This window comes from Tenrec ecaudatus, chromosome 14 (assembly GCF_050624435.1).
Source record: "Tenrec ecaudatus isolate mTenEca1 chromosome 14, mTenEca1.hap1, whole genome shotgun sequence".
NCBI lineage: Eukaryota > Metazoa > Chordata > Mammalia > Afrosoricida > Tenrecidae > Tenrec > Tenrec ecaudatus.
Window position 1 is genome coordinate 109,911,960 of NC_134543.1, and position 23,488 is coordinate 109,935,447.

Below are 23,488 nucleotides of genomic sequence, written 5' to 3' on the forward strand. Positions count from 1 at the left end.
GACCTGAGCCCAGTGAGAGTCCTGTGTTGACTGGGAATCGAGAGCATTGTAAGACAGTCCACGTGAGTTATTTTGAGCCACTAAGAGGAAGCGATGCGCTAGAGGAGCTTCAGGAAACGGAAGGGTACCTACCGATGCACTCCCCACGGAGATCCAGCTGGAAGCCCTTGTTGCACTCACACCGGTAGCTCCCAGGAGTTGGGATGCAGCGCCCATTTTGACAGAGATTCCGGAACAACTGGCAGTAGTCCGTGAAATTGACAGACAGCACCCCTAGAAGAATAACAGTAACCCCCTTAGAAATGACCGTGGATCCCCCTCTGATGCACATTGGGGGATGATCTAGTTTTCGACATTTTCTGGTTTGGGGAGGGTTGTCTTTCATATTGGGGCTTATCTCAGATGTATTTTCTCATTAGAGGTCACCCTCTTGAATTTGTGCTCAATGTTTTTTGGGATAAGAAACCCCAGACTGATGAACCTATAGAATACGGGTTCCTGGTTGGGAGGGGGTGTAAGTGTGAGGTGAGGGTAAAGGGGAGATGATGTGGAGGGGTTCAAGAAGGAAAAGAATGTTTTGAAACTGATTATAGTAGCAATAGTACAATACTGTGTGACGTGATTGAACTATGGAACAATATATGCATTAGCTCCCCAATAAAACGGGGGTTTTTTTGTGGGAAGGGGGCTGGGGAAGACGTTTGTAGCTAAAAGAAACAGCCTACATGAAGGGTCTGTGCTGGGAGGAGTCACTGGATGGAGTCAAAAAGTGATGTCATACAAATAAATGTATACTTTATTTGTAAATTGAAAAATTAAACTGGTAAATGGCTTTTAATGCCGTAAGCATCATGGAACAACACCAAAACGCTAACCTGATTAAGGCAAGAAAGATAACAACATTTTTAAGTACTTACTTGGTGGTTCCCGAGATGGGTAAGGATATTCCAATGGGGGCCTCGGGACGGAAATCTGAGGTCCGGGAAAGCCAGGAGGCACTCCAGGGTGTACTGGAGGAACAGGGCCAATGGGAGGGAGAGGATAGTCTGGTCTCCCCGGAAGTACCATAGGGACGGAGCACAGCTTGTTGAAATCCTCTGGGGGAAAAAACATAAGCAGGCACAATACGTGAGCTGTCGTTTGTGTCACAGACCCCAGAAGTCACCTTTATGGTTGAGAAAAAGTCTGTGAATCCAACAGCTCTTCAAACCACAAAGCTGTGTCCGAGCACCACCATTCGCGGATCTCATGGACAGCCAACACGGGCAGAGCTTGTCGAAGCAGAGTCCTCATTCGTTCGATGCCACGTCATCACTGTTGCTTAGGTTTGGAATACATTTTCTTTCTGGTTTCCGGGAGCGATGTTTTTAAACAGCATCCCAGGTTTCCAGAGATGTATGCGCTGCTTCTTTTTCTGGTTTCACTAACTAATGGGCGCAGTGAAATAGCCATATGATTGTTTAACTTCTTTTTTCCTTCCTTGCCATGATGTTGAGAATTTATCATGATCACCGAATGATTTGCCCATAGATAATTTCTATTCCAGTTCCTTCCAGGAATAGAAATTAGGTTAGCATATATTTCTTTTCACTGAGGAATAAACTTTGACTTATGTTGGGACAGAGTAATGCTTACTGAATGCAGTAATTTCTTACTGAAATGCTTTCGTATTTCAACTTCATGGGACAGTCTGCCCATTTCCATGTGGATAAAACAATCTGAAGGAGCCCCAGTAGCGTAACGACTAAGTGCTCAGCAAGGGACAAAAGGATGAGTGGCTTGAACTCAACATTGGCCCCAAGGAAGGAAGGCCTGGCTCTCTGGCCAGGGATGTCCCATGGGGCAGTCGTACCCTAACCTGGAGGTAACCATGAGCAGGAATCAACCTGATGACACAAAACAACATGCCCACAAATATAGTTGACTCCCGTGGACCCTCCTGGTATTTTCTGGTTCATATCTAAAATTTCCTTGATCATATTTGACATCCCAGCTCAGGTGAATGCTATGCAAACAGAAACTTCTATTGCTATACTATGATTTGTGGGAACTTTCACCCCATAGAGAGTCTGTAGTACTTGTCTGTCAGTGGAAGGGTTTCTATATTGTTTATGCCTCCCCGACACAGGATGCCACAATCCCCGGTCTCAAACCACAGCGGATCTCTCCTCTAAGAGTGATCACCTTTGTCCATCATTTCCTGGTTACAAGCTTCCCACCAAATTTCTACCACTAAGACTAAGCAGCCCTTAAAGACAAGAACCTTAGCAACTCATCATTCAATCCCACTCTCCACCTAACCTGTCAAAGGCTTCTACTACCAAATGAAATCAACAGCCATCAAGTCAATTCCAACTCACAGTGACCCTACGGCAGCAGACAGCCTCAGCATTCCCTCTAAGAGTGGCTAGCTGGTTCAAACTGCCGACCTTGCGATTAACAGCCCAGTGCATAGCCCACTATGTTACCATGGCTCTTTCCAATGGCACATAAGAAGAATTAATCAACTGCATGTTAGAATTAATTGCATGACAATTATTGGCTGGAGCTCACTTTGCCTACATGCATTAATTCACCCTTTCTCTTTTAAGTCCCTTAGGATTTGTACAAAGGCAGCTAGATAGCCCATTGGCCCTTCTGCTAATTCAGGGTCACATTACTTTATGCAGGCAGGTGAATGCATCTGACTCTCTCTAGGAAAGTGTGCCACACCGAGTCCTGTGTTCTACTCTTTCCCCTTTTCTGCAGCTTTATAACTATCCCATGACCCACTTTACCACTCAGCAGTGTGAGGTGAATTGCATTCAGCTAATGTCCATCTTTTTATCTAGACACATTCTACCCCAGATATGGTGTGTGTATGTGCAAAAAGTTGATCAATCTAAAATAATCCCTTGTCAATCTAAAATAATCCCTGTCAGCATCACTCTCGATAAGTTTACCAGCACCACCACCCCACCCCACCCCCCAGCACTGGTACCAGAATCTTTGAGCAAACAAAAATCTACCTGCAAATTCGTTCATTCTGTCCACCTACTTGGCTTTGGGTCTAATTTCAAGGTGTGTGTCTCTCAGTCGTACCTACAGGAGAGCAAATCTCTGCCAAGCCACACAGCAGAACTGTGCTCCATGCTCCTGTACCACACCAGGCCGTCCAGGGGCACCTACACCCACCCTGGTCCCCTCTCTTCTCTTCCAGTCTTCAGCACAGGGCAGAAGCCACACCAAATGCTGCTGACCCCTTAATTGACACACACTTTAAAAGGATGGTTCTCTTGGAACCCAAGTCATGTCTCCATGGAAATTCATGTACTTCTGAATAGGGACCTACTCAAACGTTTCCTAGTAAACCAAAGAGCCTGGAGTATCTTTTTAGCTCCTCGACAGTGAGCAAATCAGACAAAACATATGACTTGTTATATGTGAAACTATATTGGAAGCTTCTTTTATTGCTTCTTTAATCCCCCGATGTAATGCTCAGCAATAAACAGAAATGTTATGGCAACAGCTGTGAGCAGGTCCCTGACCCAGGTCCTTTCTGCGAACAGCACACGCTCCAGTGTCGCACAAACGTTGCCTTGACCCATCTCACCTTCCTTTTCTCTCCCGAAGCCCCCTGATTTAAAGGTACGTTTGAGGAGTCAGGTTAAGAAATGAGAGACAACCCCAGGCTCTGCTAAGTACTGTGGAAGCATGACAAGCATTAGGAAAAGAATGCAGGCCTGTAACGATGCCCGAGATCTGCGAAGAGGGGCATCCCCTAGTAATGGAGCTACACAGGACACCCGGAGCCACCAAACACAGCAGTGGGAGAACAGTGCTAACCAGCGCCAGGAGAGCCCCAAGGAAGAAGGGAAATTCCCAGCTGTGGCTATCCTGGGGTGTCCCTGGATTAGGTCATGTTTGAGCCGGTCCCTAATGGATAAGACAGTCTGGAAGAGACAAGAATGGCAGGGATGGGGAAGAGGGGATAAGGAGCTGAAGTGGGAAGACATGAAGGCATTTTTGGGGGGGGGGCGGGCATTTTAGTAAAAAAAATCCAAAAACACCTTAAATTTCAAAAGGTCAGATTGGGTTCAGGAATCGCTTGATAATGTAGTTTCCCTAGAAAATAAAGCTACCAGAATGCACAACCAGACATGGGGTGAGGTGGACCACTGAGCAAATGCTCCCTGTTCATCCTGTGAAGATTTTTATGGATATCATATTTTAAAATATTCTTGAGCTATAATCTTCAAGCCTGAACTTCTGATGAGTTCTGCCTTGGAAAACATCTGAGGCGGGTATGATGAGAGGCCATGCAGTAAGGCGGCAACCTTAATAATCCAGACGAGGGTAAATAAGCTTTTACACCAATGAGGAGTAATAGTAGAAATGTAGGGAATAAAACATATTAAAAAAAAACAAACTATTGTGTCCTACCTGGGGGATGGACATCAGAGAAGAGGGCGGCGGGTGGGGGGGGGTGGGGAGACGTCAGACAGTGTAACACATGACAAAGTAATAATAATTTATGAATAATGAAGGATTCATGAGGGAGGGCGGAGTAGGAAGGGAGGGGAAAATGAGCAGCCGATATTAAGGGCTCAAGTAGAAGGCAAATGTTTTGAGAATGACGATGGCAACAAATGTACATATGCGCTTGACACAATGGATGGATGTATGGATTGTGATAAGAATTGTACGAGCCCCCAATAAAATAATTTTTAAAAAGCTATTGCGATGAAGAGGAGGAGAAGAGGAAGAGGAGGAAGAAGTAGTGGGAGAAGGCAGTGAAGGATAAGAAGAAAAAAAACAGGCTTGGCAACAAGAAAGACAAGAGTCCCATGTTGTCAGAATAGCTCACCCAAAGGTTCTGGGCGAGCCGCGCTGTATCCTATTGAGCTTCTGAGAACACAAGGAGAGCCAAGAGAAATACCATGAGGATCGGCAGGAACATGCATTTCCAGAAAAGATCGATATTCCACAGTAATAAGCCAGAAGCCGAACTTGGAAACAGCATGGTTCGCATAGATACCTCCCGTTTCCCTGCTCCTTGTCTGGAGCAAGTCCCTGTATGTCATCTCTTCCCAACGTTATTAGTTGCGGTGAGTGCCCATGACCTGAGTCTCAGGCACATGAGTGTCCTTGGGGCAGGAGGATGTTGGGTTGTGATTCTCTACAGGCAATAGGGGAGCGGGGAGGTGGGGGTGGGTTGGGGGGGGAGGGTGGTCTTACCTGTGGCTCTGATGGGACACATCTCAGGGGCAACAGCGACCCCTGGAGACCAGCACCGGCCAACGTCACAGCAGCACTGCATTTTGGTTATGGACTGTGGCAGCTGGTTCGAACAGCGGCCATTCGCCAGATTCGTGTAACAGTATCCTGGGCGAACATCTGGGAGCATACGGAAACACAGGCACACCCCCACGTCAGTGAGATCAACCTTTTTACCACACCCTCCTGCCCCGGGGGCCCCTCCACACTTCACACTTGGCCCCCTGGAAGGGAAGAGGCTGGGGAACAATGCTCCGTTAGAAACCCCCGTCTCACACCTTGTGCCCCTGCGCACTGGTGCACTTGGCCCAAGTCCCAGATTCCACACCTAAGGTGGGAAGGAATGATTAAAACCACATGCTCCATAGGAAAAGAGAGACTAAGAAAATCACTGGCGGTGACAGTTAATTATTTATAAAGACGTGTCTCCATGCTGTAAAGACTCTGTGTTGTCCTTGGTTTCAAACTACTTAATTTGAGCCACTTTAGGCAAATATTTATATAAATCTATTTTAAAACAACATTAAGTCTGTGCTATAGTCTACATTTTGAAAAAGATCTTTCTTATTTTTCTGTCTGAAACTGTGAGTCAGACTTGTGAGATTTTCTTTTCTTTCTTTCTTTCTTCTTTTTTTTTTTTTTTAGAAAGGCATGAAGTACTTTGCAGTCAGATCCAATGCTTGTTAATCAACAATTCCTTTGCTTTCAAGCCCTTGTGGATTTTAGAAGGAACTAATTACTTACAGGATCAAAATGTACATGATCCTAAGTTCTTAGGCCAATAAAACCCAGCAGGCCTTAAAGAATTCCTGTGGGGCAGAAAGGTATCTTCTCAAAGCAGCATGTAAGAGACATTTCCATACATCGCTTTTATTGGATTACATCATGTCTGACTGTCATGACAACACCTGACATATTACAGTACAACTCTGGGCTACCAAAAATGTCAGTGACAGAGGAGACATATATTATCCCTTGGGAGCACTTGAGATATTCTTGAGAGATACAGGAGGCAAGTGGCACCATAAAAATAAAAACTTTATCTACCTGACAGCCTCTCTCTTTCTTCAAGTTAAATCTATTGCTGTGTAGTTAGAGTAAGATAGCGTTCTGAAAAGTTAATAGGAATATAGTTGTAAGTCTTTTTGCAAGGTGGAGGATTTTTTTAATTGCCAAATATCCATCCCTCGGTTTGCTATAAGTCTGAATATTAGATATCAAGTTGGCTCACAAACGCTAATGCTGAAAAGTTCGTCAACATCACACCTAAGAATGCAAAGCCTGCAATTGTGAGCACTTTAATTGAGAGGAGAAACCATTACTACACCCAAAGAGCTGAAGATCCTTAGCTGAAATGCTCATGATCCTTGAAATTCGTTACTGGGGACGTCTTCATGGACTGGGTCTACACCCACTCCTCACTTGTCTATGATCTCATTACCTGACATTGTAAACTCAAGATATTGAAAAAAAAATGTCTCAGGCAGCATCACTGAGGGTCCACGCCTTACATGAGCTCTGTGGTTGGCTCAGAGCATTCCCCAAGGCCCACCCAGAGTGATACATCCAAGACCCCCGTGGCAACCAAACCACCCCAGACGTGGCAACTGACCACTCACGGGATACCATCTCTTACTGGTTCATGACATCTTAGCACAGCATTCGAGAACATAGGGCACTGGCTGACTGACACCAGGTTGTGGGAGGGTAATGAGAGGTCGGGGGGTGGGGGCTCAAAGTTGGCAGAGGAAATCAGGAGGAGGAGGTGGGAAGTAGAGAGAGGCTTCAAGGGGCTATGGAGCAGGGACAATGGAGGACAAGTAGGGTGTCTACCCAAGCAGGCAGTGGGCAGCAGGAATGACAGGTGGCGGATGAGTGGAGTCCCTCTGGCCCCCACGTGGTGGCAGAAGGTGTTGGGTAGAGGGCAACACTCAACCACCACTACCACCATTGTCAGCCACATGAGCTCCACCATGCTGAAGATAGCGTAGTAAGGATGGGATCACCACACAGTCATCTACAGTTCATCAGTGAGCCTGTTGGAAAGCGGGGACTGGCACTGAAGATGGGGTACAGTTACCAACTCTCACTTGACATCAATCTTGCATAGTGACCTGGTACGTGGAACCTAACCATGTTGCTCAGTGAGGACTGGGTGCATTTAAATGTGCCGCTCCCACAGTGTGAGTGGGACCGTACAAGTGGGGCACCTGGGACACCTACTGTGTCATGTCTGAGCTCTCTTAAGTACCCTTTCCGGTTCTCATTTTCTTCCTCTGTAAAATGGAATGGATAAAATAAGGGTTCCCCTCTTATGGGGCTGTTTTGACGGTCAAATGAGATAATATTCATAAATTTATAGAGCAGTACCTGTCACAGAGAGAGCCCTGTAATTTTAGTTTTAGCAACTATCCTCATTGCTATTTATTTTTTAACTATGAACACAGAACAATGTTCTTATGTAAAAAGAGAAAAATAAATAAAAATAGAATTCTATATATCCCAAGTCAGAAGCATCTAACCAGATAAGAAAGATTCTTTTTGCACAACACTAAATAAAGTTTTGCACAACACTAAATAAAGTATTGCAAAACCAAACTGTTATGGACCTAATAGGAGTAACAGGGCCAGGAAAGGTGTTTTTTTTTTAATCTTTCATTTACCAATCAATATGAAACAGTGAACAAAAGCAAGGAGTTTTAAAATTGTTTTAAAAGACTTAGCAGTTGATTGTTTTAACCCGTCTGACTAAAATCTAAGCTTTTGACAAAAAAGGACAATAAATATAGTCTATGTAATCAGCCCATAATCAATTACAAAGTAAAAATGAGATTCATTTGGAAGTATTCAACATGCCAGCACTCAGTGGAGAAGGCCAACGCAAACCTACACGTACCATAAAACAAAATGATGGGTCAGCTTTGAAGGATATAAAATTATTTCTGAAAAGCACTGAAAACCACAAGCAAGTATAAATGTGCTTTCCCAAAAAATGTTTGTGGGTCCAGTCCCTGTACTTCTGCTCAGACTAAAGTCTCAGCAAAGAGGTCGCCCGAGTTTATTGCAGCCTGCTCCGGGATACAGGGGCTGGAGAGGCGGCGAAGACAAGGTTTCGCTGTGAAGAAGGCAGAGAAGTGGAAACTGCAGATACTTCTTCCTTTGAACCTACATTTCTTTCAAGCTGGTAAAATGTTATTTACTCGAAAAGGAGTAAACGCTATACGTATTGAATGCCACCATTGGTTGGAATGGGAAGAGATGCTCACAGCTGGCTAGAGTCCCAGCTTCCAATGAATGTGGTGGTCACAGCCTAGTGCAGACATGCAGGCAAATTAAGAAACGTGTGCACGTGATTTTCAGCACAAGTGATCTTTCAGAGGACCCGAGGACGACAACTGCCCGTGGCAAATTCTCCAGGGACTGATAATGGCGATTATTTAGCAAATTGACCATGTCCACTATCTTACTAAGGTGCTTTGGTGGCACGGTGGTTAACAGTGTGTGCCGATGGAAAGGTTAACAGTTCAACCCATCCCGTGCTCTTTAGGAGACAGATGTGGCCATCTGCTCCCAGAAAGAGGGTACCCGTTGCCACCCAGTCCGCTCCAACTCACAGGGACCCCACAGGAGAGAGCACAACTGCTCTTAGGGTTTCCTAGGCGGCCTCTTCTTTCTCCCACAGAACGGCCATTGGTTTGAACTGCTGATCTTTTGATGAACAGCCTCTTCCTTATCCCACAGCACCACTAGCACTCCTTTCGGAAAAGCATATTGTGGATTATCCGGGCCTTCAAAGGTTATTGTGGCATAGCCACAAGCTAGCCAATCACTCACAGTCCAACCACGAGCCAGTAGCTCTGGGGGCCCAAACTAGGCATAGGACATCTTGATGGGTCTTCACAGTTGAAATGAGAATGAGTGACAATAGAAGGCTAAGACCAAAAGGATTGCTACAAAACCAGAAATACCTTCATCGAATAAAAACATGGAGAATAAAGTTATGATTTCTTGATACATGCTCTATCGAGAGCTATACAGTTCTGAAAGTGGTGCCTCTCTCACACTTCCCCTTCAAAGAATCCTCTGTAAGATAAATCAATTTATGTTTCAGAGAATCAAGAGTTCGGGCTTCTTCGGGGACCTCACATTGTGCGCCTTTCCAATGTTCTCTGAGTTTGGGAGGTGAAAACTAAGTCTGAAGGGGCAAGATCAGGGTCAGGTAGATGGGGTACAATTCCAAACCAATTCTCCCAGGGCATAGGAAACTCTATTATTTGCATATAATAAGCAGGTTCGTTTTCCTGATGGGAGAAAAAGAAATTATTCATCATAACTTCCCTGGCTTTTTTTCTCACGGGTACAGTTTTCAATTTTCTGAAAACTTCTTCATCATCAGTTCCCATGGTCTACTTGGATCCCAAGAGAAAAATCCATCAACATTACTCACTGGGAATCCCAAAAGGCAATCACCATGACCTTCTGCGCGGATCTCACTGCCTTGAATTTAGCTGGCACAGCCGTTCCCACGGAGCCACATTTTGATTGGACCTTTCTGCAAAAGGCCCCTAAGTAGACTAAGATATGCATACTGCCAGGAGAACTTGTGTGTGGCCCTCCACTGAACACAAAGATAGGTTTAAATTACTCGTGGTTTGGCCTAAAACTGTGAACCTATGCACTAGAATCCTAGAAGCAATACTTTTTTTTTTTTGCCTTGGCTTTGAATAGCTAGTGGTGTGTGATAAGAGTTGCTATTGTTAGATCTTCTAATAATCCAGACAGCCAACGGAGACACGGACCTCAGATTTATGTCTCTATGGGGGACTGAACGTGTTTTCTTATCAATAGGGATAAATAGCGGGTGGGGGTCTCTCTAAGTGAACATGGATCCAAACATATCAAAGACCATGAAGACAGAGCCAGACAGGGCAATGTATCATTCTGTGACCAGAGCCAAATCAATTGTTTACTATGGCAGGAAAGTGCACCAGGGAAAGGAAGAAAGATCTTTGGGATCGTTTTATACGACAAGATGTTCCTTGTAGACACACACACACATGCACACGCACACACACACAAAGGAAAGAGAAACAGGGCTTGCCTGGGGGTGGGGGTGGGGTGGTAGCAAGCGTTGGCTGCATCCAGTGTGCAGTGTGGTGGAAGGATTTGGGGCTGTGGACTCTGGCGGTGCAGGCTGGCACCCCAGCTCATCACTCAAACCATCGTAATCTTCAAAGGTCTCCAGCCCTCAACTTCTTCTCATCTCACGGGACTGCTCTCAGCACTAACTTCACATACGATACCTCACACACCTTAGTTTCCGTGCGCTCTTTTTCCTTTGCAGCTCATCGGCGTGCGTATACGTGGTAAAAAGAAAATGATTACAACTAGATCGGTTGTTTGATGTATGCATGTTTTAAAATTATTTTGCTGTATTCCCTTTAGGGCTCCTTTAGAAGGCTTTTTTTTTTTCTATCTAGTATCTGACCAGGAAAGAACTTCTGATTCCTCTCACCACTGAGTTATAACCGCTGGAGGCCTTGTGCTAAGTGGCAGAGTTTGCAAGGAAACGACCTTCACCAATTGCCCTTGAAACACTGACTGACACGCCAGTATCTGTGGCCTAATTCGAAAATTTAAAAAAAAAGGCCATCCAGGCACCACCGTGGTATCTAAGGACAATTCCAGATATGTTGACCTCACTTAGTTGCCAACTGCAAGCGACTGGCCCCAGCTTTTAGTATCTATGACCAAGCAAAAGGGAATTCAGAATTTCCAGTGAAATTCCATGTTGGTCTGAAAGCTGTGGCCTCTGGAAAAGATGTAAAGCTGAGTTTCTTGGAAAACATGGACCAGGAAGTAAGCATCAGAGGTAGCATGGTCTTTCCCCAGGGCTCTGTGTCACAAGCTTCTGAGCCTTTCCCTTATAATAAGGTGCTCCTTGTCTAGCTACTCACAATATTGAAGGGTGTCCCTCCCCAAATAGAAGAGGAAATCTCAACCTCTGAACCCATAAAAATAACCCTGTTTGAAAACCGAACTTCCTTTTGTTATGTTAATGAATTCATCCCAGGGTTGGGTGGATCTTAAACCTAATCACTACTTTGAAAAAAAATATTAATTTATAGTTCGGAGCAAAGGTTAAAGAGCACATTGAAGTTTTACCTGAACAGTTTCGATCCATGTTGTTGAATGATCCTGGTGACATATCTCACGACGTGTCAACAGTCTCAATCCTAGTCACTGTTTCCAGTCGTTGAAACCACCCCTAGCCCCTGCTCCCTTCCCTTCTCCTCTTTGCTTTAGGTCAATGCTGATCAATTGACTTCCTACAAATGAGTTTCTACAGGTGCTCAGTATTGACTGGTGATGCTGTTTATTTTATGGCCCGATTTAGGATTTAGCTGAAAATCGGCCTCTGGGAGTTTCAGTTCTAAGGTTAAAGGGTGTCATAAAGGGACAGACAGACTGTCAGGGTACTTCTAGTCCCTACTAATCCTGGCAGCCCAGAGTAGAACTGTCCCTGTGGGTTTCCGAGCCTGTAACTCTTTAGGGAATAGAAAGCCTCCTATTTCTCCCGAGGAGCAAGATGATCAAGTTAAAGGAACCCTTAACAATCATGAAATCCAGCAATTGTTGTAACCATTTTTCAAACAAGAAGACTCCTTATTTAATGAATGCTACACATGGAAACCTAACATTCACAACAGACGACAGTGAAGTCGTCATCATGGGAGGAAAGGAGGGGAGCCTGAGCCTATTCACCCAGATCCCCGCCCCCCTCATTGCCCCCTCTTCCATCCCAGCAGGCCTGGAGGCTCTTTACAGCAGCCCCTGGGAGACCCAAGGGACAGATGCTTAACACCATGAACTTCTAAGTTCTAACAGAGAACTACCAGAGGTATTTGAGCAGGAGTTATTTAATCGAATCACTATTTTAGGAAAGATAAATCTGACACTATGCATGGCAGCAATGGCAGGAAACAGAGACCAATTCAGAGATAACCGTGACAGTTCAGATCAATATGAACACAGGAAATGACTGAAGGAGGGGATGAAGGTCAAGGTTTGATACACATGGAACTGTAACGTTAGTTCATAGGCAAGGATTGTTGTGGGGTCTCCTGGAACATCCCCCTCTTTTCAGGGGGAACCCCAAATAAGACCACAAGGTGTCTATTCCGGAAGAGAAGGTGTGGCCATTTAAAATTCACATTTCTTTTTAGGTCAAGCCCTCCCGCCTCCCCGTCCCCCCCCCCAATTCAGCTCACTTGTTAGAAAGAGAGTCATAACGGAAAGGACTTCCACAAGCCGCGCCCGTTTGTAAGTGAACCCACCTATGCATCTGGTGCCATCGGGGGAGGTGTAAAATCCTGGGGGACATTTGCAGAAGTAGCTGCTGACTGTGTTGGTACACTCGCCCCCATCACAGACTCCGGGAACAGTGGTACATTCGTCAATATCTGCAACAGGAAGAAGCGTTTGTAGAACACAGTAGGGAACCAATCATCACCACCAGATGCAGATGCAACCACATCCCTAACACAGCCATGGTCAATCCCAAGAAGGCGGGGCTGCTTCTTTCAACACAGATTTACCGAAGGGGGTTACCAGGCTCCAGAGCTGAGCGCAAACTGCCCAGGGGCTCAGCCAGCTGAGCACTCAACCTCTTTCCATGGGAGCCAGACAGTGCGCAAGGGGACTTCAAAAAGTCTGTGGGAAAAATGGAATGGGAAGATAGTGGAATATTCCCACAAACTTTTGGAAGCCCCTTTGTATTAAGAGCACCTGATACTTTGAAAACAGACAAAACTTCTATTGGGAGCTGAGTTTCCCACTTCTGTGCATCCCACTCTTAGTCATTTGGGCTCACGAAGAAATTAAATATTGATGCTTTTACTGTTTCACATTTCTACTGTGCATCTAGCTAGCTGGTGATTTTCTGTAACATTTTCATATAAATAATCTCACTAAAATAGAAATGAACAACAGCAGTCATAATATAGCATAATATAGCTCCAGAACCAAAAAGTTTTTAAAAAAATCAAATTTCAATATTTCAGATTTTTAAAATCCAGCACAACTCTATAAACTGAATAAGCAAGCTGAGTCAAGATGTCTATGTTACTAGATTGAATACTACCTCCCCCAAAGTTCATTATTTATGTCATTGTCAAAATAATGTAAAACAAAATATAATTCAAGTATGAAAGCAAATTCTTAATTTCTGTAGCTAATTCTACTTGAAAAAGAAGACCCGCTTAAGTTGATGAAGTGACACTCCTGGGTGTGGCACGAGGTTAATTATGTTTTGGTTAGGCACCGAATCTTAATTTTATTCACCAAAAGTCTTGTCTAGGAGAAAGGAGGGCTGTGGCGCTCTTAGTCCCATGCTTCGTGTCGACGGCACCAGTGCCCGCACAGAAGAGCCACAGAGCCGTCATCGGCGCCATCTTTTTCGTTGGTGACTTCAGGTCAGTGGGCTGTTACCTCTTGTTCTTTTGCTATTATCTCATCCAACACATGTAAACTGTACTTTAAGTGACTCATGTATGCGGGGGAAAGTATGCTTTTGCCTTGTAATACCTATTAATGAATTTACTTAAGGTTTCACTTAATATGACAGGCAAAGCGTGCTGGTCATTCAGCCTTCTCGGGAGCCATTCCCTGTGTAACTTAGAAAACCTAAAACTCGCCCAGACTCCTGAGTGTTGGACGCGGCCAAGGTCCTCAGGGAAGACCCTTCAGTATGAGTGTCGCACAAGACCTGGCCGACTCGGGTGAGCACCCGAAGGGAGGAAGTGTCTCCCTGGTGCTCTCAGCAGCTCTGGAACTCTAGTGTGGTGGCTTTTGTGGGTTCCATCAATGACCTGTGGGAGGCACTTGGAGCCACTACACAGCCTTGTCTTCAAGAAAGGACTTCTGGCCCCAGCGGCGGGGAGCACTGACAGCCCCCAGCCACCAGCCTCTGGACCTCCGTCCCTTGGGGCATTGCCTCAGTTGAAGAAAATGAACTCGTCTGCCCAGGCAGCGTATATACATTCAGTGACGGACTGAGGAGGCGGTACGGTCAATCGGAACCAATGAGGGACAACTCTGAAGAGTCACTCCCCAATTCCCCTGTAGGGACCTGGGATGCTGCCTCTGGGATGTTCTTCTCTGACTGCATCCTCCTGCACCTCCTCTTCTCCCCACGGGTGTTGCCCCCAAGGATAGCCCCTCATAGGTATCAGCATTCTGTGAAGTTTTCGCTCGAACCAGAATTCACTGGTTGCTCCTAAGAAAGCAGAAGTCCCCTAGGACACACCTGAGCGTTTTCTGCAGGGACAGCTGCCCAAGAACAGATTCAAACATTGATAATTGTCTATACATGCGGCCCTAGGAAGGGAAACCTAGAAACTTCTTGCTGACACTAAACTTAGTTTGGGATCCAGGTTTTCTGCAGGGTCTCATTTCCCAGACCGAGGCTCTCTGCCTTAGGGTGAGGTGAGGTCTGGCCCAAGTCTCCCGGTGGATTACGATGGGCAGGCAGGCTTTGGTACAACGCTGAAGGACTCAAGACTGGGAACAAGAACATTCTGCTGCAATCTAAGTATTGCTCTCAATTTGTAAAACAAAATGGCGTATAAGTGGTGTGGATCAGATTCAAGTATCTTCAGACTCAAGTTCACCCTGTTAGTCAAAAAAGGCGGCACTGACACTGTTTACACGCAGTTTAACCACTTTAAAAGCTGGATCCTCACTCCTCTCTTCGAGGCTAGCGGCTAAACTAAACAAGCGTTCACTGCGTATATTACCGTCAACGCTAACATAAACATCATTGTCACCGTGAAGTTTGTAATGGTAAAGGTGTATATTCTCTTCTGACAGACATAAATCTCACCTCTTTGAGGGAAAGAGTCAGGGAGAGAAGCAGTCAACAGAAAGAGGCTACGGTTCTAGAGTTCGAAGAACAATCCGGAGTAATATTTTAAGAGAGGCCTTTAACATGAAGTCTTCTTATTTACCCAGTTACTCTCCTACATATATATATATATATATATATATATATATATATATATACACATACACACACATACATATGTGTGTGTCTGTATATATGTATGTATGTATATGGCAAAGGGCCCGGTTACATATATATATATGTATATATATATATATATATATATATATATATATATATATATATATATATGGCAAGGGGCCTACAGAACTAGATAAGGAGCCTTGGTGACACAAATGGCTAAGTGCCCAGATGTTAACTGGAAGGTCAGTAGTTCTACCCCACCCAGCTGCCCCACAGGAGAAAAGACCTGGCGCCCCTGTCCGCGCACAGATTAAGACACCCTGTGGGATGGGAGCACTCTAGGTCAAAAGAATCTAAGTCACTATAAGCTGAAATTGACTCCAGGGCCCCTAAGGACATCAGGGCTGGCCAGCCTATTTAAAGATAGAAGAAGCTACAAGGGGACTTCAAAACGTTCATGGAAAAGTTGGAATTAAATGACAATGGAATTTTTCTACAAACTGCTTGAAGTCCTCTCATATAATTATGAAACAGAGAGATTAAAAAGAACGGGACCTTTCCTAAAGTATCTCTAAAATGTAATGGTTGGACCACACCAGGCCTGTCAAAGATCATGCAAGAAGACACTGCTAAAATCCTTTCTCATCCTGTCAGTATAAATGACTGTTAATATCTTTATTAGGCTTTTGATATACATCCAAATGCAGAGGTCTTGGGTCTTGGATATTTAAGTAGCAGTATCTACCAGAAGAAGTTGTCCTGAAAACCCAATTAACTTTCACAGGATGGGGGAGCATCTTCTTTCCCATCCTGTCAAGGTGGTCGCCATTAGATGCTGTGTAGTTGGGTCCAACTCCCTGTGACTCTGTGCACAACACAATGAAGCCCTACCTGGTCCTGCACCAGGCGGGACAGGTCCTTTGCTGAGACAGCAATAGCAACAACAACAAGAATCGCAGCAAACATGCATTGAGTGGCAGGCGCTGTCTAAATGCTGCGAATGTATTAATTCCTGGAATCCTCACAGTACAGGCATGCTTTTGAACCTGAGTTCTATGCACTGGTCAGAGGCTGGCACAGATTCCTCATTCTGCTGAGGCCTTCTGAAAACGAATATGGGTAAAACTAAAAACAATGGGCTTTATCCTTTTAGAAAAACCAAATAACAACACCCCATTGCCACTGAGTCCCTACTCACTTCTGGTGACCCTAAGTACTGGAGACTAGAACTGCCATAGGGCTTTTGTGACTGTAATCTGCACCGAAGCCAATCGCTAGTTCTTCCTTTCACAACATTCTCGGTGCGTTTGAACTGCTAATCTTTATAAGTTAGTTAGTAGTCAAGTACAAAGTATTTTCACCATCCAGGAACCTTATAAAGCGGGGTTAAACCCAGGCCCCCTGTTAGCAAGGGTTGCAAGGAAGGAGAGGAAAAGCATTTGCACCTCCTGCGTGCCCTTGAACCCAGACAAGATCAGGAACTACATCCTGGGTCACACTGCCTTGATTTCCGCACGATAAAACTAGAATAGGCCACAGAGGTAAATCTGAAGAAGCATATTGGATGAGTTGGAATCCCCCTTAATGTTCCCTCCTTAAGAACACACACACCCTTTTCCCTTCAGGGGTCTACTTCTCCGTGACTTTCTTGAACCTCCTGTTTCCTGGTCCTGTTGCTTGACCAGCAGTGAAAGCAGTACTTCCAATCCCATGACCATGTTTCTGATAGGAAACCCGTAGAGTGGAGTCTGCCTCCTCATGAACCCATCAGGTGTCAGAGTAGAACTGTGCTCTGAGGGCTATCAGTGGTCATGATCTTTCACATGTAGACCTTTCTCCCCAGATGCCTCTAGGTGAACGTGAACCTCCAGCCTCTTGGTTAGCAAATGGTTATGAAAGTTGCTTGCTCATAGTAAAAGGCTCACTGGGTCACTGCCTTCAAATTGCTGCCGACTCACAATCCTTACAGAGCTGGGTAGAACTGCCCCTATGAGTTCCCGAGACTTACATTTTCACAGGAGTAGAAAGCTCATCTTCCTCCCAAGGAGAAGCTGGAGGTTTCAAACTGCTGACCATAGACACGAGGCCACGAGTGCTCCTAGTACAGGCTAGCCTCTCCGATCGTAGAAGGCCAGAACATGCTCTCTGAAATGCATGCCTACTAATTTATTGCTTCTCCATACCCTTAACACTGTGTATTTCTTTCCTATAAATAGAATTCCAGGAATCCAAAGTGAGAGAAAATGCAAGGCTTCCCCAGTTTCTTAGCAGTCAACCTGTGCCAAACGCCAGGCATAAGTATTTATCTGTTTGGGAGAACTGGTGGGGGCTGAATCTTGGCTGGGAAGCACTATCTATTTCTGCACTCTAGAAACCTCCTAGGAGCCCTGATGGCGTAGTGGGTTACACGTTGGGGGTGTGAACCACAAGGTTGGCAGTTTGAAACTGCTGGCCACTTGGAGGAAGAAAAATGAGGCTTTCTATTGTCATCATGATTTGGAGTTTTGGAAACCCACAAGGGCAGTTCTAGCCCATCCTACCGCTACTTCTTGGTAGCTGTTGGTGACTTCACTGACTTTCTGGTCACTATGAGTCCCAATAGCCTTGATGGCAGGGAGTTTTTTGGTTTTTGACTTTTCAGTTGAGAAAAGACAAGGGTCACTGGTTGGGAGTTTTTTGGCTTTTTATTTTTCAGTTGAGAGAAGATCAGGGTCATTGGTTCCCTTTCCCTCCCTGTGAGACTGGCTTTGTTGATTATACACACTGAATTCAGTGTACAATGTGTGACTTGACTAAAAGGACAACAAGCTGATGTTTTCAAATCATGTACAGAAAAAAAACAGCAATATTATTTTATAGTCACAGGATGCGGGCCAGTGTTCACAGCTCACAACTTGAAAATAATTCAAAAATATAAAGCTGGAGTGTCTGGGTGGTAGGTATGGAAAGAACCCTAAGCTACCATATTGTTGAACTTCTCATTTGGAAGCTGAAGCGACTCAGAGATGATGACTGCCTGGCCCGAGTTTGCCCAGAGGACGACGGGCATTGCCAACACTAGGTTAAAAGCCCCCTGCCATCTCGTTGATTCCAATTCATACCCAATGGAGGGCAGAGTACAGCTGTGTCCTAGGACTTCTGAGACTAAACCTGGGTGGGAGAGAACAGCTTCATCTTTGTCCTGGTGGCTTCGAATTGGTGCCTTTGTGTTTAGCAGGCCAATGCATAACGTACACGCCACCAGGCTAGCCCACCTCACCCCCAGCCCCCGCACCCTTCCCCCCTCAAAGAAACCAAATGCCAACAAGCTGCTTCCAAGGCAGGCCGACGCCATGTGTGGCAGAGCAGAGCTGTATTCCAAGGTTTCTTCCTTTCTTTATTGCCTGCAACGGAGTTTGTTGTTCAACCGCCTGGCTACATCAGTGTGAGCTGAGGGTCTACGATCAGTTGCCAAGTCCGGCACCCCAGCTGTAGCAAAGGGTTAAAGGTATCATAGGGATTCTCTTTGGTGACGGAGAGGACAAGGGCCCGAATCGCACGTAGCCTTTGGATAAATACACCGTGATTCTGGAAGAGGGAAGGACTGACATGGTTTGGCTCATGTGTTAGCAGCACCATGGAGTGAAGAACTACATCTCGTTTCTTTTCTTTGTTCAAGGCTTTGGTATCATGCAGTCGATTATAACGGCTAAAGGCTAAACTGGCGATCATCTCAATCCCAAAATGTCTGTGGTTAATTAGGAATCCAAGAGACTTCGCCAGCTATAAAACTTAATCGTTTAATTACACTTTTTTAAAAAAGTTTCTTCATTTCCTCCCACGGTAACCTAGGCAAATATGGATCTGGTTTTCACAAAGAAGAGGTCGGTTGTGCTCTTTAGGTGTGAACTCTGTACAGGCATGGGAAAAATCAACCGCAGAGGTGGGTCGTGAACTCCCACGCCCCTTTGCTCAAGTCATAGCTGTACATCTCAATCTTTTTCATCTTAAACTTGCCAAAACTTCATCATTGGTATTGGATCTCTGCTGCCTTTCAAGTGCACCTAATGTAAATGTATGTATTTCAAATTCGGTCCATCCGGGGGGTTTTGTTTGTTTGTTTGCTTTTCAGTTTTGTGCAAAACAGGATAATTTTTAGAAAGGAAGAGAAATGTCTGAAAATGGAAGTTATGAAAAGCACTTTGGATAACCCTTACATCTGAGGTTAATCTCTTATAAATTTGCTAGAACCAATTTGGTTGAATGTTCAACAAAACCAATTTGTTGTTGTTTGTTGTTGAACGGGGATATGTTCTCCTGGGTACCTGATTCCTTTTCCTCATAGTCAGGAGGGTGATACATATTTAATGACACTGCAATTAATAGCAGAAGGGACAGAAGAATTTCCACGCAAGCGCAGAGACCCATTGCAGCCTGACCAACTCCCTAGGGCACGAACACAATCTTTTGATTCTTTGGGCCGTTTGGGGCAGATTTTCTGAGATGCCTTTTATCCATCGTCTAGAGACTGTTCTTTCCTCCAGAGTTCTACATTTCCAGAGAGGATGCCAGAACTGAAGGAAAGCCAAGGAGCTGAGGGAGGAGACTCAACTCACCAAGAGTTCTCGGAACACTGGCTGATGGTGTGCCTACTAAGACAGATCAACAAGGCCCAAACTAACTTCCAGACCAGGAGTTCGTACTAACAGGTCATTTTCTTCCAATGTCAATTTTGCATAGCAAAATAAGAGAAAATCATCATCTGACTTTAATATAACACTAGAGAACAAAGGGGAAAGAAAAGTCTAAGCAAACGTATTCTTTTTTTTTAATCTTGCTGCTCACTTCAAAGGGCAACTAAAAATAATTAAGGTATTTGTGAGCAAGAATGATAAGTAATTGTACCTAAGACCCATATTTTTGGTCCATTGTGTGTTTCATCAAAATCAATTTCTTGCCATAAATAAAATGATTTTTTTCTTCCATTTGAGCACTGAATCTGTGTCTTCTGTGTTTCCACATGCATAGATGGTGACCCTTCCTGATGGACATAACTGACACATGTGAGCCAAATTAGAGAAACAAGGGACTAATTCAAGTCCATGCTGAAGGCTTTATCATTCCAATACCCAAGACAGGTGAGCCAAATCATACGGACCATGCTGCCGAATACAACTCTTAATGCTGAACCCTAAAATTAAAAGATGCAGCAACCATTGATGATACAGATGTTGGATGTGATCAATTTAATAGCTTATTAAGTCATTAAAAAATATATGGCAATGCCTAGAAATCTATGTGTACATTTAAAGTTTTTCAAAATATCAGGAAATAGAGTTGTTAAAAAAAATAGAGCTAGTTTCTGACAAGCAGACACAAAGACAATGTACTCTAATAGAAAGAACTCCAGAAGGTGAGTCAAAGATGGGAATTTTAGCACCTCTGCCAGGGTGCTTCACATACTTATGAACAGTGCTTCCAACTGAAAATGTGAAGAAGAAAAAAGTGGAATTAGGGGAAATTCTTTGATCCTTTCAGTATCTTCTGCTTCTAACTTAGATTTCAAGCAAACCAGAGAACTCACTGTCAGCCGGTTGATTCTGACTAAATAAAGTTTCTGAGGCAGTAACTCTGTGACCACTACTCAACAGCACCCTTGGGGGAGTCCTCATATTGCATTTAAAAATCCAATAAAATGATAAATTCTATAATGATTAACAGCCCTGAAGCAACCCCAACTCTAAGTTAGAGTCTACAGTGTCGGGGCACATATACACACACTTCTTCTAAGTGATTTACTAATTGCAGTTCACACTTAAACCACCATGCATTTCCAAAGGCAAGTCCGAAAGTCTTGCTCTGGCAGCATCGCAAACTTCATTAAACAAAAGCATCAAAGCCTGAAACAATTCGTTCTCCATATAGGTCTTCCATCTAGCCCTGGACACTTCTGAAGAGGCTTTCATTGCTCTTGCCCCAGCCTCAAAGAATTCTGGGCTCTTCCATGTGCTTGGCAACATGTCAAGAAGTTGTTCTGGCAACCCGAGGAGACTCGCGCTGTCTTCTTTTTTCACGCTCTCTGTGATTGGGGAACAAAAGAAGCCTGAAGGGGCAAGATTGAGGCTGAGGGGTAAGTGGGCTCAGCGCTCCCAACAACATTCCTTCCCTTAGGCCTGTCCTGGTTACTCTTGAAGAATAAACAGATGCATTGTAGAAAAGACTTCGGTCTTTTGCTCACCAATGCAGTCTCCTACTTTCTTAAACCTTCTTCACAATAAGACCCATGGTTTTCCTGGGTCCCGCAAGAAAAATCTATAAAGATGACCCCTTGGGAATCCCACCTGCCCCCTGCGCACGCACACACACACACACACAAAGAATCCCAAGCATCTTAACCTTCTGAAGTGACCTCCCTGCCTGGAATTTAACTGGCCTAAGAAGATCCTCTAGGAAGTCAATGCTTTGATTGGACTCTTTTGTCAAAGGCATCCTACAACAAGGAGAAGGCAAATGCATTCCCAGAGAACTTGTCTGCAGCCATTCCCTGACCACAGAGACGACTCCAGACACACTTTGTTTGGAATGAACTTGGGTCTCTATGAACTGGAACCACAGAGGCCATATTTTTTGACTCACCACAGTGGTCCACCAAGAAAGATGAAGGAGTCAAACCTACGCACACAACCGCACAGGACGGGCTCTTTCTTGCTAGAGTCCAAAATCAAAAAGTGGACCTTGGTTCCAAGAAAAAAAAATGCATTCCGTGGAATGAAACTCCAAGCCACACTCCCCCGAGTGGAGCCTGCGGAAGGTTTCCTCGCGGAGGTGCACCAGAGAGGAAGCCCTCGGGATGCTGTCACTTTACTCTCGAACATTCCACACACGACGGCCATGCGCTCATCCAAGAAAAGAGCTCGGAATTCCCACTTCCTCCCTGGAAATCCCCTCTCAGGAAGAGCTTACTGAGAGTACTTGGGAGCCAGGCAAGCTTAGGAGGGTAGGAATGGGGTAGGGGTGGTGGGGCGGGGGCGCAAACCACAGCAGTGATGACTATGAACCTGTCCTCTGTACTCATAACACCTTGTACGCAGCTCGATCTGTCAACTAAATGCAAACACAGACTCACCTCAAGTTAGCTTCTAATGTGAATTCCAATAAAAGGTTTCCATCTGAGAGGAATATAGTAGCCCCAGAAAAGAACTTCAAAAACTGGCACGAAGAACACCCGTATAAGAGATAATAATAGAATTCTCCTCACCAAAAGCAAACATTATGGCAGCAAGAAAAGGCAGAAGATGCCTCATTCTGAATGATATTTAATGTTCAGATTTAAAGTCATGTCTCCAAAGCTGGGCAAAAAACATGTCTCTTGAACATTTTAAACCAAATGCTGGTCGAAAAATATTTCTTGTTTTAATATTTAATTTGATTCAGATGTACCTCTTATTTGGGGCCTATAAAAGTGGAAAAGGCTGCAGGGTTTTTCTGGTTCAATCGTACAAAGGCAGATTATTCCTGGTGAGAGTATTATATTTAAACATCCGTGGGTATAACAAAGACAGGAGCATTTAGAGACAGTTCGCCAGCAAGGCCTATCGCGGGTGGTGAGGTTTTCCCTGCCTCCCTCCATCGTGCCCCCCACCAAACAGCAAAGCATGAGATTTCTTACCTTCACATTTTTGTGACACTTCATTAAATCTGTGTCCAGCAGCACACTTGCACTCAAAAGACCCAACAGTATTGATGCAATTTCCTCCTCGACAGAGTCCAGGGATGGCCTGGCATTCATCCACATCTGTCAGATTTCCGGAGAGAGACAGAGAGAGACAGCGATTTACATAAACTTCATCACAGAAGACAATTGGACTTTGTGGACACACATATAGGATTCATATTAACAGGTGATGTGTCTATCATCATATCTGGAATGTGATGAGAGCATGCACTTCTCAGGACTGCATTATGTAATTTATGAATAATACGTGCATACTTTATGCAAGCGTCTATAGCATATAAGTAATTTGATTAACATAACGTGGTCAATAATTTCCTATAAGCAGTCAATACTGTTGTTTATGTTCCCCACCTTCCATCTTCCCCTGTAGAGAAGAGAATATTCTCTGAGTTTTTACCATGTGTGGTGCAAAATTGCAAGGATACGATGGGGAAAAAGAGGATTAGTTTGCTGCCTCATTAATGGTGGCACAGGGTTATGCTTAGAGCTGT

General features: G+C 44.6%; 1 protein-coding gene across 2 annotated transcripts in view; it reads right to left on the reverse strand.

Moving 5' to 3' along the window:
- FBN1 (fibrillin 1) overlaps nt 1-23,488 on the reverse strand; it is a 256,213-nt gene that overhangs the window by 106,939 nt on the left and 125,786 nt on the right. For both annotated transcript variants that reach the window (XM_075530673.1, XM_075530672.1), the window contains exons 8-12: nt 22,932-23,057; nt 12,594-12,719; nt 5,218-5,376; nt 918-1,097; nt 133-273 (exon numbers count right to left, since the gene is read on the reverse strand). In XM_075530673.1, the coding sequence (XP_075386788.1) occupies nt 133-273; nt 918-1,097; nt 5,218-5,376; nt 12,594-12,719; nt 22,932-23,057 (732 nt within the window). The remainder of the gene's footprint in view (nt 1-132; nt 274-917; nt 1,098-5,217; nt 5,377-12,593; nt 12,720-22,931; nt 23,058-23,488) is intronic.